At 38.2% G+C, this 14,829-nt stretch overlaps 1 protein-coding gene across 1 annotated transcript; it reads right to left on the bottom strand.

The window, feature by feature from the left end:
- Positions 1-581: 581 nt before the first annotated feature.
- Positions 582-14,759, bottom strand: SRP54 (signal recognition particle 54). The gene is made up of 16 exons (XM_030451777.1): positions 14,608-14,759; positions 11,179-11,287; positions 10,388-10,479; positions 9,725-9,809; positions 8,887-8,991; positions 7,628-7,694; positions 7,466-7,523; positions 6,625-6,775; positions 5,589-5,737; positions 4,138-4,238; positions 3,942-4,028; positions 3,455-3,528; positions 3,115-3,223; positions 2,203-2,373; positions 1,683-1,778; positions 582-1,038 (listed from the first exon to the last, which is right to left on the bottom strand). The coding sequence occupies exons 2-16, from the start codon at positions 11,254-11,256 to the stop codon at positions 947-949; spliced, it is 1,515 nt and encodes a 504-aa protein (XP_030307637.1). The 5' UTR covers positions 11,257-11,287; positions 14,608-14,759; the 3' UTR covers positions 582-946.
- Between the last annotated feature and the right edge of the window lie 70 nt (positions 14,760-14,829).

Genomic DNA, 14,829 nt, shown 5'->3' with positions numbered 1-14,829 from the left:
AGTGACAGCTCTCTTCCCATCTGGTAGTAGTTTAGAAATTATGACTAAAATTAAATGGATGCAATTAATTGAAAATAGAGTTAATTGTTACTAACTGGACAGTCTGACTGAGCCTGTCCAGAAACATATTGTTTTTGTCAGAAAGCACTCCCCCTCTCTCCATTTTAAATTCTAGCACAGAATTCCATCTAGTATGTATTGGAAATTATCTCCCTAAGAAAATAACTGCTAAGTTGTCAGCCAAGTATGAAGATTATCAATGGTATCCAAGGCTGCCTGATATCATCATACCTGTGTATTTTCAGTCCCTTCATTCTTTATGTACATGGAAATAAAGATACAATACTGGGAAAAAAAGTTTAGTACAAACCTGAGCACAGCACATATTCCTTCTAAAAATGCTCCAAGAAGAACACCCAAGCAGCAGCAGCAGATTTGCAATACTAAATTATTCTTATAATATCTATGCCAAGCATGAGCTACAGTCATGAGAAAAAAACAAAACCAGAAAACCTAAAAATAATCTCATTACATACCGATGAAGCACTGTCACAGAAGAACTGAAGAAGCAGGCCATTCCCTTGTTTATAACCACTTACATTTTATTTTACAGAATATTTGTGACATTTTATGTTACTATAACCAAAGATTAGAGTTGTTTACAAATATAATGGCTGCCATTTGATGTAAACAATTAAAAAGTGTCTCTATTAAAATTTTACATCATGATTTTGTTTTATTAAATTGAATTACTCTTTGTGCCATCAGGTATTAGTGAAGAGGAACTAATTTAAGCAAAAATAGTTTCCAGAAATTAGATATAGAAACTGAGAAGCTGGAATAAGATTTCAAAAGACTACTCCTCCCATCACTGTAAAAAGAAAGCAAATTCGTTCACTGAAGTTGCAATTAAGAGTCAACCAAGTCCATTTTTATTAAGGCTTCTTTACATATTGTTAAATCCCATCATGCCTTTCATATTCCCAGCAGCACCTTGTTGAAATTGTCTCATCATTGACTGCAATCCTGCCATGCCACCTGCAGAAAATAAGTGAGAACATGGATCTGTTAAAGAACCCTGAAGCACAGCTACCTTGCTTCTGAGGCCTCATTACACCACACACACTGTTTCAACAACATGCAAATTCAAAAAGCCCAAGACTGTCAAGCCAGGTTTAAATGGCTATCAGAAATAGACAGCTGAGTGACTAACTACAGAAAGGCCTGCAAAACACCAAGCTTAAAACAGGTTTTAAGATGACCTTGACAAAAGAAAAAACTTGGGAAGAATGACCATTATCAATTAGTCAGGTCCCAAAACAGAAGTCTTTATTTCAAGCTGCTCTAACAATGTTTTATTATTTGAGGCAAATCTTTGAAGGGAAGAGTAGATTTGCTTTACTACGCTCATACTTCAAGTCATCACTATACTATTTGAAACACCACTCCAGTTGCTCGTTTTGAGAGTTGAATCCAAATGAAGAGAGCAGATTAAGTGCCGCTAAGTGCAAAGCATTCATAACATATTGACTGAACGTCCTGATTCTTGTTAGAAAACCTAGAAATACTTGACACTGGTACATAAAGAACACATTCTCACATCACCTTCCTCATGTCTATACTTCAAATACTCTGCTATAATTGGAAGTCATCACCTGAACCTGTAAAAAGCCAACACATACCCATATGATGAAGAACTCTTGGATCCATCATCTTTGCCATCTGTTGATTCAGTTTAGCCAACTGAGATGGGTTCACATTCTTCGACATATCACCACCTGAAAAAAAAAAAGCAGCAACTGTAAGAAAGTGGATTAATACACAGGACTAAAATTAAAATAAATCAGAATTTAACATCCTAATTCTAGATAAAAATCCACTCTAGTCTCTGATCAGCAATTAGGATCAACAGTCGCTGAACCCCATGTTGTTACTACAATGGTGACACCAGTCTGTAATGAAGTCTACACTGATAAAGCCAAACACACCCCTCCCTCCCCCCAGTCACTTTCACTGCTAAGTTACACATTACTGTCCTGAAGAACAGTGCTGCTCTTATAAGAGATTTCAAACATCATGAAAATGAATTAGCTAGAACTTACCTTGCCTTCCCCCAACACCTAATGAACATTTTAATATTTCCTCTGTGTTCACACATCAAGTGACCTCCCCACTGAGTTAAATGTTTTTATTCTCTTTTACCTTTGAAAAGTCCTTTGATGCCTCCCATCTTTTTCACCATCTGTGCAAACTTAGTGTATTGGGTCAAAAGCTCCTGAACATCTCTGGTAGAAACACCTGAACCTCTTGCTACTCTTTGGATTCTTCCTGGCTGCTTACTGAAAACTTTGGCACCATCTGTACTGTCAAGTTCTGCAGTTACAGTGTGGGAAAGAAAAAGCCATTAGTTACTGACATTAGACTCTGTTACAACTGGTAGCAAACTTGTTATTGTTGAGAATTTAGTTTTGAGCTAGAGAACAAAAACTTAGTTTTAAAAGTGACAATGCAGAATTTTACATAATTGAGATATAATATTCTGGGAAATAGTACTGAAAAGCTGTTGTGTTTGCATGCTAATTAGACAAAGTTGCCTGAATAAATTATGGTCTTGGCATACTTAGTCCTAAACCGTATTTATGTGTTCAGCACTAGGGTAAGAGCATGCTCCTCCTACAAGAGTTATGGGTGGTTTAGAAACAATACACCTGGAACTACAGACACCAAGCTACTTCAAGTAAATTTGAGGCTGGGCAGGAAGAAAGACAGCAATGACAGATAAAAGATTAATGTTGTTTTTTATTTTGCAAGTGTAGCGTTAATTTTAAAAGCACAGTTATAGTACAAAAAGTAAAGATACATTAATTTCCAATAGAATACTTCAAAATCCCACCTATTCTACACAAGACAGGCCAGCAGACAAGTGCCAACATATCTCTCAAATGTTTAGACTAGAGACACATAGGTACTCTGCCATTTTTAAGAGCAATAAATGCTCCTTGTCATTTTTTGTCACTGCAGATGCTGCTTTATGTCCAGATTGTTTCTAGAAAAATCTCTGTAGATAAACTTGTTCAGCAATGGAGAAAAAACAGTGAGTGAAATTTGTTTTACCTTGGTCATTCATACTGTCCATTATAGTCATCAGTTTCTTTAGCCTTGCCATTGATTCCTGTTCATTGCCTTTACTCATGAAGTCAGTTCCAAAACCAGGGATCATACCCTTGTTTTAAAAGCAGAACACAAAAGCTGTGTCAGAACAGTCAAAGCTAACAGCCAAAAATATAGACAGTAAGTTTTAATTCAGTATTTACTGCAGTAGGCAAATCATTTCACCTTTTTGAAAAACAAAGCACAAACTCTAACATCAATTTCAGTGAAGAACTTTAAGCTTACAGCACAACTTGATCAAATATAAATCAGAAAAAATGAAATTATTCTTTGGATAACTAACCAAGATCTGACTGAATGGTCCCATTTTCATGATGTTTTGGAATTGTTCATACATATCTCTTAATGTAAATTGACCTGAAATACAATTTAAAAAAAAAGATCAGCAAAGGTCACAAAGCACTTTGGTCTTCCTGTCCTTTCCCAATTCTTGTTTATATTTACAAGGTAAATACTAAACTTCCTAGATCAGCAGATAAATAAACCTCTTCTCTACTATTAACAGAGCTAAATTGTTTCAAATGGCACACACTTAAGAGTTAAGTTCTGCAGTTATACAGTTACATTCTTACAGATTTAACACTCAAAAAACCCTAACTCTATTTATTTGCCTGCCACATTTGTCAGAGAAAGAAGAACCATTTTTCATGAAGCAAGTTACTTGTCTCTAACACATGACAAATTACATTAGTGGCCTACATCTCTCCAAGAACTTGCCATGATGAGGTCATGGTCATACACCCACTATTCAGGCTTTGGGAATAACTTACCATGTTTGAGCTTTTCTATGAGTGCTTCATTGTCATCCAACTTCAACTCATTTACTTTATCTATCAATCCTTCAATATCACCCATACCTGGAAAAACAACAAATAGCACTCAAGTTAGCATAAAAAACAATTACACTTTGACTTTCTATTATCCAATTCAAAGCATCTTTTGAGTACAGTTTTATGTAGTACATACCAAGAAGTTTGCTGATGAAAGGCTGCGTTTTAAAGGGTTCAAAGTCATCTATGTGTTCTCCAGTTCCAATAAAAATAATAGGACTCTTTGTGGCAGCAACTCTGCAGTAAAATATACTTTATGAAATGGCCTCTGAAAAAGCACCTATCTTTTGTACTACCTATTAACATAATGAACTAGGCATCATCAATGCAACACATCCTCTCTCAAGTATCTTTCATACTCCTCAAACTACTGATATTCAAAAACAATGAGCATTTAAGATTAGTAGCTGAGAGCAGCTGACAAGATGTTTCTGTATGTAGTACTTTGTAAAATACAAACTGCTCTGAAAAACCATCAACAGAATAGAGGTTGCTCATTTTCATTGCTACACTTAAACTGGAAAGGAAAGAAAAATAAAATCATCTCCATCTTATGATAATATCAGCAGTCAGATGAAACAAGCATTGATTACTTTTTAAATTCTGCAGATACTTCCTACAGACAGCAATCTCATTTTCAAAACAGGGAAAAAAGCTTGAAATTAGAACTTTTTCAATTGGTACTAGCTTTTAGATTAACTCAGCTTCTGGTCTACAGAAAGTACAGAACAAACAGACTTAATGCATAGAAGCACAACTGAAGCAACTGAAACAAGTTTTTCACATTTTCAATTAGCTCTTAAGTTTACATTTCCATCACAATGCTATAAATAACAGCATACTACATATGGCAGTTTGTGAACTCTATCACTCAATATCAAACCAGAGAGTGATTTAGTAGGCAGGTCCCAGTTAACTTTGACTGTTTTGACAAATGATCTCAGGTCAGTACAAGCTATGTCACTGAAACAGAGCTAGAGATAAGCCCGACATGCCATCATAAAAGGCTGTACAAACATGTAACACTTTCTAGTTGATACAGTCTGTCAAGATGCAGCACATGGGAAGCACACCAAGAATGGAATTCAAGGGCATATAATTGCAGACTGATTTTTTTAGCACATTGATAGACACTGGATAACTAGAAGTTTTATTTGCATCAGTTTTAAGGCCACTAGATAAGACTACCTATTTTTTCCCTTCTGAAAAAAAATCTTGGGCACTAAACAAGAAGCAAAACTTTTCAGGTAAGCCATATCTATTAAGTCCAAATTTATATCTGTTGTAAAAATACCAGATACACAAAATGCAATAAATATAATTGCTTGATGCTGTTTTAAGAAGACAGAAGTCTGTCATGTGTCAATACACACTACTGTTCTGGAAGTACACCATAACCCATTCTGACCAATGTTAAATATTGATGAGGGATCTTATCCACCAGAAGGAGGGTAAAAACATCCCTATTACTGGCTTAAATGTCAGATTCTGTGCAGTTTGAGAGTTTCACAAGAGAGGTTTCTGTGACACACTAACATCTCATCATGTCCACTCATGGCCAGATCACTTTCATATCACAATACTTACGCACTAAGAGCTCCACCTCCTTTTGCATGTCCGTCAAGCTTAGTAACAATAACAGAAGCTACATCTACTTTATCTTTGAAAGCTTTAGCTTGAGCTTCACAAGCTTGGCCAATGGAAGCATCCATCACATAAACAATGTTATCTGGTTGCTAGGAGAAATGAGAGGTTAAAAAAAATAATTTTCTGCATCCTTAAACAGTGTTCATGCATTCTGTTCACTAGAAGAACCTACTGCAGTAACAGTCTGTAAGGGCTGTGCAGCTTAAAACAAAAGGGTAACCATTTTATGATGAGTATTGTCTAAGGACTATCTGAAAATTCTGGTGCTGTAATACTATGTGGAAGATTTATCTACAACACAGAATATTAAAATTTAATGGATTATTATTTATGCTTTGAGTGATTTTAGCCAGTATCTGAGACAATTAGCTAATTGTTAGCCATTAATTGTTTGTAGATACTAACATCTTCCATTTACATTAAGAGCTTTTAGACATCCATCCATTCCTCTGAAAACAAGTTAGCAACCAGCAGGAGTTGTGTGCTAAGTGTCATATTGGCATGCAAGACCAGAACAAATACCCAGACTTTTTATCCCTACAAGAAACAGCAGCTTCATTTACATATCAAAACTGTTGAAAGTTATCCAATTATCTTTGCTGTTTCAGGGCAATTATTCGTGGCAATCAAAGAAAATGCAGTACCCTTAACTACAGAAAACCAGATCAGACTGGTTCTTTGATCTAGTTTCTCAATGCAAAGATCCTGAAAAGCAAAGTTAAAGCCAGAATCGTAGTCTAGATATGTACTAGCACCCTTGAATTACAGATACAAGAATTAAAACTGACACTACCAAGCACTGATAATCCAGTCCTTGTCTACTCATAACCATTTTTAATTTCTAATATAATCTAGGAGTTAAAGTGTTGATGCATTCCAGAGGAGCAAAAACCACACAGAATATTAGAGATAAACATAAACAAACTGGAGTCAAATTACTGTAACAGAAGCTATTGTATTTCTTGAAACTACTCACTATGGCATTAGCAACTTGCAACATTTCTTCAAACAGAGAGTCTTCCTGTTTGTGACGTCCACTTGTGTCAACAATTATTATTTCAAAGTTTTCATTCTTAAATTTCTCAACACCTTCTGAAGCAATAATTACAGGATCCATTTCTGTGTAACTGATCACAAAAACAAACATATATACATATGTGTATCTCCAATTCCGTGTTGCCAAAGAAACTAACTCAAGCTTTCACCACTCAACTATACACTTGTTAATTTTAAATCTACCTGGATCTCAAGAGCAACTTCCTCTTATATTAAGCCAAACCTGACAAAAATTACACATTCCAAAGCCATTTGCCTTTACTATTCAGTAAACTGAAGCACAAAGGACTGTCTGTCTCATTTGCTGAGGACTGCACAAAGTTCTACAAGCCCTTCTCTGAAATAAGGTTTAACTGTGCACCTAGATAGTGCACATCCACTGAAGCACTGGGGAAAAGTTATTTACTGCTTTATAAAATCTACTTCAGGTCTACTGCTGCCTTTACTTGACAATAAAAATTAAGGCTCAAAAATAAAAAACATTCTTTCATCTGTAAGGATATTTCCTGAAAATCTGACTGTAAAGGCCTATAAACTGCTATACACTAATACAGCATTCTAGGGAATTAACCCCAGATGCCTGATCTCTTCTTACACTCTTCCTACCTGCTACTACTGAACTCAGCAGAATTGTCAGCTGCAATTATAATAAAATCTAAGTATTTAGGCAACACTGAATGGGGCTTAGTGAGAGATGTACAATAAAGAACTCATTGTTGACAGTTGAATCATTCTCCAAAATGATTCTGAATGCTGCTTACCTCCCATAAAAGGGAATTCTTGCTTTTGTGGCATTCTGCTTTAACTGGTCAAAAGCACCTGTAAGACAGGTATAGTTAGGGGACTATTTTAAAAATAATAATAAAAAAAATAATCAGTTAAGTATCAGAGATGAAGAACCACACCAATAAAGACTACATTACCTGCTCTGTATGTGTCTGCACATATCAAACATGTCTTCCAACCTTTCCTCTGATAGAAGTATGCTAACTGTGAAAAGAAATCCAAACCAAGTGGTTACAGCAAAATCTCACCAGAAAGCACAACACTGTGTAATAGCTTCCAGTCACTGAAATACGCACAGAGGTTACTAAGTCAAGGCAGCCCTACTGTAACTGAGACAACTTAGTAACACTGTAAAAGTATCAAATATTGACATCTCTGTTAGTAGAGTATGTTACAAATAATTACTAATGGTGAGATGAAACAGCTGCTTGATTCTGCTTCTGATTTCAGTCTTCTGAGCTAGAAATATTGCAAATAATTCCAGTTCCCATTTTATTATCTCCTGGATTCTGCTTACTGTTAATACTACAGACAGGACTTGTTTTTAGAAACCACCCAAAGCAGTAAGTGCTTCGATATTAAGTACTGCAATGGCTACAACTTGTACAGCTCTTCATTCCTGTACTTTCAGATGAACAAAAACAGTTCCATTGCAAGGACATGTTTTAAAGTGATGGAATCCTTCATTTTAACAGCTTCACAGGTAGAATGTATATTCACAGAACATCTGACTGGCCAAAAACAAACTTTCAAAATATAGTTCACCTACAAAAGCACTAGGAAAGTCTTATGAAATCAGAGCAGTGGTACATTTGGTATAGCCTATGTCTGACGCTCAGCTGCAGAAGTTGGAAAAAGAATGATGCAACTTTGTTGCTTTTTCCAGCAGGATAATTATTCTTCCCAGCAACCATCATAAATAGGTTAAACATTGAGCCAAAGCATTCTTTGTAGCCTTAATAAAAATAAATTTTCTCAATAAATCTGAGTCTGGAAGAAGTTTCACACCATCAACTCATATTCGAGTTATCTAACACAGAGGCCAACTTCCACTGGTTCCCTGAATAAGTAGTGGAATGAGGTAGGCTCCATCCATAGTACTGGTATTAAACCCAGAAAGCAAATAATAGAAAGATTCTTTCTTGCCCATATACAGTATTGTTTCAAGAGTTTTAAAAAAAAATATTTCAAGGAAATCTTACAAGCCATAAGTTGTCCAAAAAGAATATTAATTTGGACATTCATCTTAGAACCTCTCTACATTGTAATCAGTTAGTACTTCCCTACTAATAGAAACAGCACAAATCACAAGCAAATCCTACCAAAGGAGTCCCCTGAGCACTACCTCCCCAAAGGAAAAAAGAACACCCACACAAACTGATTCAGTGCAAGTTACCTTTGAACAGGTTGTTGTTTTACCACTTCCTTGTAAACCAACAAACATTATAATATTCTGTTTTCCTTTTGTAGGTGTCCATGCTTTGACTCCAGGATCCACGAGCTAAAGAACAAAGTACATGTTGCAGAACTGAATTTCAAAAGCACAGAAGTCCGTGTCACAGCCATGCTAAATGCTTGGTTTTATATTGAATAGAGCAAACATATTTTTGTGCATTCTAGTATCAATTTTGCTTAGATGCTTGCTGATTTACAGTGAATAGCAACAGCCCATGCAAGCTATCTACAGTCTTATGCATAGTAGTCTATATAGTGCTACACATAATAATTCAGTAACAGTGTTAATTTCTTTCTAACACCAACACAGAAACTTGCTGGTAACCAAAGGGGAACAGCTCCCTCCCACCATCACTGCTCAATATGGACCTCTTTTGGTCAGAATCCTACGGTATAAAAGACTTTTTAGAGCTCCTGCCTGACTTCCGAAGTTGAAGGTGCATACATCCCAGAACACCATCCTATAGCTGGTAGGTAACAGAGTACAACAGAACAAGAATCTGTGTTCTTAACTGGGCAGATGACAGAATACTTCTACCCAGGTGCTGATCTGACCAAGCAGGCAGAACTTGAAGCTTAATTTGTAGTTACTCAGAGATGTCCAGGAAGTAATTGGAATCAAAACACTACTGTATGCAACAGTAAGAAGCCTTAAAACAGAAAGCATCACTGCAGGTACCACACAACAACCTTAAAGCTTGGCTTGCTGCAGTACTGCTTCCACATCCCAGGCTATACAAGAGAAGTGGCATAGCACAGAATTTTAAGGTAGGTCCTACCTTAACAAGTTCCTTAAAAACAGCATGCTGAATCATTTTTCTTTTGTTAAGGCCAGATGCCATTTCTTCAAGATCAATTGCAGACCTGAGTTTAGGAAAACCATGAAACACTATCATAATTTAAACCATCCCTTTAAACAAGTAATAAAGGAAGTCTTTGCATTTAGAACAATACTCTGATTTGCCTGCAGTTCAGATGACAGGATGTATGCATGCACTGGAGACATCACTTCTGCATGCAGGAAAAAGCAGGTTTCTAAAATAATTGCATCTTTCAGACTTGCATCTGCTTGAATTACACATCTGAAAATAGCCAAGGTAACAGTACTGGTCATATACACAGATCTATTTATATCCAGCAAGAACATGTGAAGATGAGGTGTCCAGGAAGTAATAAAGAACTTGTTTATTATACCACTCAACTGATGATAGATTTTTTTTTTTAAACAAGACTATTACAGCAATAACTGGCTAAATTTGACAAAGATTCTTTTGATGGAACTTGCCAGACATTTAGTTCAAACTGTATTTGTGTAACTATATAACTACATTAAAGGCAAACTGGATGTGTCTAAGAAAAACATAGAAGTTATTCTTCTGTAACCTCAAATTACAACTTTCACAAGCACTGGAAGTTAAACCTACTTTTGTTATTTCACTTACTTGACATTTTCTCTGAGTTGCTTCACAAGCTTAATATTAACATCAGCTTCCAGTAATGCTGTACATACTTCTTTTAACATAGCATTTAAAACCTTTGGAGTATAAAAGAAAAATGGTTTTACAATGAACAGTATTGACCAGATCAGTATCGGTTCAAACTCAAAGTGAAAATGTACTTATATTATAATCAAGGCTTTAACAAACTAAATGCATGCAGTCCTACTGTTACTTTGCCACAAAAAGAGTCTATGCATTTGTTTAGAATTAATGAATGAAATTTAAACTTGAAAGGGTAGTACTGGAGAACAAGGGCTTTCAATTTGTAATGTGCACACTATAACAATGTAACACAGTCCATTAGGGACAACAGCATCTTGTAGGATAACCAGACTTCCTAAACTTCCCCTCAGTTCCACACTTCAGCTTCTAGCAGCCTCGTACACATCTCCATAGTCCAGCTGTGCACACATATATAAATCAGAGCACTATATGTAGTCTCACAGCCTACCTCTCCACTTAGGTACATACTGCCTCCTCCAGCATCACCTCCTCAAAACACTCTCTTCTGTAAACACAGCCATGGGGCTCAAGGTCCCTTTGACCTGAAGTGATTATACATCTCTAAATCTGGTTTTTATTTTTGGCAGTAATGGCTGGAGATTAAAACATCTAGCTAGAAATGTACTTGAACGAAGAAACCTCAGGATAACATCAACTTACTTCAAACATCAGCCTTTGAGAACTTTACCTCAGGACTTTGCATTCTGAACATGAGCAGACACACCACATACCTCTTCATTGATAATCGTAGCATTGCTCAGGGAGCGCAGTGCTGAAGTTATTTTTCTTCCAAGATCTGCTAGGACCATTTTGGCAGCTTCACGTACAACTCAGGAGAATCTGGAAAAGAAACATTCATTCAGTTTAAAACTATTTGAAGCTATGTCTTTGCAAATTTATTACTCCAGTGTATTTTGGGCTAAGAAACCTGCTTTGCGTTCCAGAAAGTGCACGAGTTTTACATTTTAAGAGTTATTTTAAGGAAACATTGGCCTGAAATTAATTTTAGGCTATCCTGATGGCCTACTTAAAAACAGATACCACACTGCAATCAGAAAGTATTTCACTGTCTGGACTATTTGAGCATTGAATTCATAATGAAAGAACAGTCCAGACAGACATCCAGAAAGAACACAAACTGCTTTTTATCTTCTGATAAGCAATATGCTACATGACAGAATAAAGTCAAAGAGAACATCCTAGAACTTCTGCATTCTGTGAAGATAGTGTGATCAGAAGCAAAGTCTTTTTGCCATCAAAATTGAACATTTACTAGTTATATTTTCCCATTTCAGTAATCTTACAAACATACTTGCATTTTATTAAGCAAAATTTACATTGTATTTTTAATAGCTTTATTGGAAAGCCAGACTAATTTTGTTCACTACAGACACAAATCTTAAATAAAAGCATACCACAACTTATAGTTAATAAGCCATAAAAAGTTAATTTCTCAAAGGTATGCATAAGCTAGTCAAAATGCTAAACTACCCCACCTCCTGTATAAAGTGGCAAGATATTCAGAACATGTAGCAGATACAGCAACCTAAAATTCTGGTAACGGGCAAGCCAAAATTTGTCTCAAGAGCAAAAAATTTGCAACACCATAGTTACTGCTGAAATGGCACACTTCAGATACTTCTTGTTTATCTTCTAATCTCACAGCTGTTTTCTTGTACCCAGCTGAAACCATTCCCTCACTGATAATTGAATTCAGCATTTCATGTTTGAGTTCTTCCTATCAGAACTCAAAGCAACCTCCCTAGTAACGGGCTGCCTCTGTAACCAAAGTAGCTGACAGCTTTCAAGATTTCTGGGACTTGGTCTCCCTTCAAGTAATAGAAAAGGAAAACAAGAAAGGCTGGTCCATCTGATGAAATGAAGACCATATCATTATCTACATTCTTATTTTACTTGAGAGTGGAGCCCAGCCTAGGTAAGATAGAAAGAAACTCAGTTGAGAGTTACTAGATGCACAGGCCCTAGAAAGCAAGATTTGTGATGTGTTTATAAGAAAGTACAAAGACATATGCCAAAGCAGGTAAGCCAAATCACCATTGTAAGTCAACTTCCTGAGTGATCTGTATAATTGGGAGTTAATACTGTCACAAATTTGGCAGGTTAAAACAAAAAATAGCAAAAAACAAACAAACAAAAAACCCCAAGTCAGTTCAACCCCTCTGCTACTAGGGCCAAACCACAGAACAAAGTCTCCACAAGTTTCAGAAGATGTAGCATAAATAAACCCAGTCTAAGCACAGTAGCAAACGATGCAAATAAATATATTTACAAATTTGAGATTGAATTGAGATTGGAATTGAGAGGCAATTCCAAAGTGATATGCGTTACCATCCCACCTTGGTACTTCATTAAAAATTAGCCTATGGTTCCTAGCAACTCTACCCATAAAACGTTTGCAGATCAGTACACTAATATGTACAAAGCTACATCTCATTTTTATGGAAAAAGACTTCTACATGATACGTTAAGTAGGAAAACTCCAAATTTTCCTTATGAGGTATCCAAGTCTCATTCCTGCATAGTAATTCTGAAAGAGTGTTATTAGCAACATGATCTACTGAAGAGTGTCAGCAAAACAGCTGTTCAAAACGTACAAAAAATGTATTTGTAACTTCCCATGAAAATCACAACACAAAAAAAGTCTATTATGAAATGGCATAGCATTTCTGTGAGCTCTGAGCTGCTGGAACTGCAGCGATGGTCAAAGCTTCATTAGCACACTTGGCTATAAGCACTAAGAAATTTGATAGAATAACCAATATCCAGCAGTTAAGTGAACACTCAGTACTTAAAATTAGCTGCCCAAGTTCTATGGATCCTCAAATACAAAAAGTTAATTACTTTCTAATAAATGTTTCCACTGCAGAAATCCAAAAGCCCTACAACAAGTATAATGTAAATACTATGTTCAGGAAAGGAACTGCTTTCTCTAGCATACTAAGGATTTATAAGCCATCAGAATTACTAAGGGATGCCAATCACAGAAATTAATGTAACTTTTCACGTAGAGCCCACACGAGTTGTGTGCCACACTACAGACAAAAAGGCACATAAGCTATATCAGCAGGTAGCCAGCTCGGGCTGGCTGGTAGCCAGAAGGCCATTAGCAGTGACTGCACTGCAGAATGTGAATTTGCTGTGTTCAGAGCATCTGAAGTTCTGGAAAAGCTTTTTAACCTTGAAGCAGCACTCCCCAGATGCACAGAACAGGTTTAAAGCTGGCAGAGCCTCACAGTAACCAAGCCAGGCTGGATCAAGCAATGTGCTGAGCTCTACACAGCCTGAGCTCTCAGGTCATCGTCATCCTACTGTCCCCAAACCTCTTCTTTTAGGTCTGACAAGTATGGGCAGCACGAAATAGAAGGTAACACTGGTGAAACTCCCAGGAGACACTGTCTGCATCTGCCTACCCAGCTGGTATGAGCCATTCACCAAAAGTTGCCCAGTTCAGCTAAAAGTACTCTTTAAAGGATGGAATTTTTAAAGGGAAAACTGTTTACAGGTAACAGTTGTTTAAAAGGCCAAAAGAGATGGTGCACCTAAAATCTATTCAGCAGTTATACTAACACAGACACACAGACAGGCTAAGAGCCGCAGAAACCCTGCCCTGGGAACTGAGGGACTGGTGGAATTCTCTTGAGCCACAGCAGTGCCTCTCAAACCCCGTTAGCAGCTTCCCCCTTCTACAATTATCTGACCGAGGGGCGGGAAGGCTCCCCCGGGCCCTAGCAAATAGTCACGGCCTGACGCTCTCGTTTTCACGGAAAAACCCACAACACTCCGTGACAAGATACGCGCCCGGCACCCGCCTTCCCGGCCTGGGCACCCAGAGCCAGACACAGCCAAGGGGCAGGTGCCGGGCTGGGGCGGTCCCGTCGCAATGACGCGGGTGGCCGAGGCTCCCCCGGAGCCAGGGGGACGCGGCAGAGCAGTGCGTGGCAAACCGGCGGCCGCTGCCCGGCTTGTCCGCACGGTGCCCGAGCTACCGCAGGACGGATCCGCCGCCCGTTTCCCCCAGAGCCACAGGGTCCTCGGGCGCCCGTCCTTCCTTCCGCCGCACCGCCGAGTCCCCGTTTCACCCCAAGAAACGGCCACCACGACGGCTTCGCGCCGGTGGCGGCAACAGCCCGACCACTCACCCGGAGCGCGGCGCGGGGCCCAGCTCAGCCCGCCGCCGCCGCCGCCAGGCGAAGTCGCGCAGGACTCCGGCTCCGCCGCCGCCAACAGCGAGACGCCAGCTGCCCGCGAACAGGGAAACGTCACCACTCGCCCCTCACCCCCCGGGCCTCGCTCACTTCCCCTTCCGGGACGGGGGCGCCCGCCTCCGTTTAAGGTGGCCCCGAGGGAGCGCGCACACGCGC

Source organism: Calypte anna, chromosome 5A, assembly GCF_003957555.1.
Source record: "Calypte anna isolate BGI_N300 chromosome 5A, bCalAnn1_v1.p, whole genome shotgun sequence".
Lineage (NCBI taxonomy): Eukaryota > Metazoa > Chordata > Aves > Apodiformes > Trochilidae > Calypte > Calypte anna.
The sequence above is the reverse complement of the archived record's forward strand: the minus strand, read 5'-3'. Positions and strand labels throughout refer to the sequence as shown.

What these genes read in the sequence shown, in the direction of transcription:
- SRP54 (XM_030451777.1), bottom strand. Translation starts at nt 11,256, where the DNA reads ATGGTCCTAGCAGATCTTGGAAGAAAAATAACTTCAGCACTGCGCTCC. An exon ending in AAACAACAACCTGTTCAAAG is followed by an intron (nt 7,695 to 8,886) that starts GTAACTTGCACT and finishes TTCTTTTCACAG; the next exon opens with TTAGCATACTTCTATCAGAG. An exon ending in GGACAGTATGAATGACCAAG is followed by an intron (nt 2,374 to 3,114) that starts GTAAAACAAATT and finishes CTGTAACTGCAG; the next exon opens with AACTTGACAGTACAGATGGT.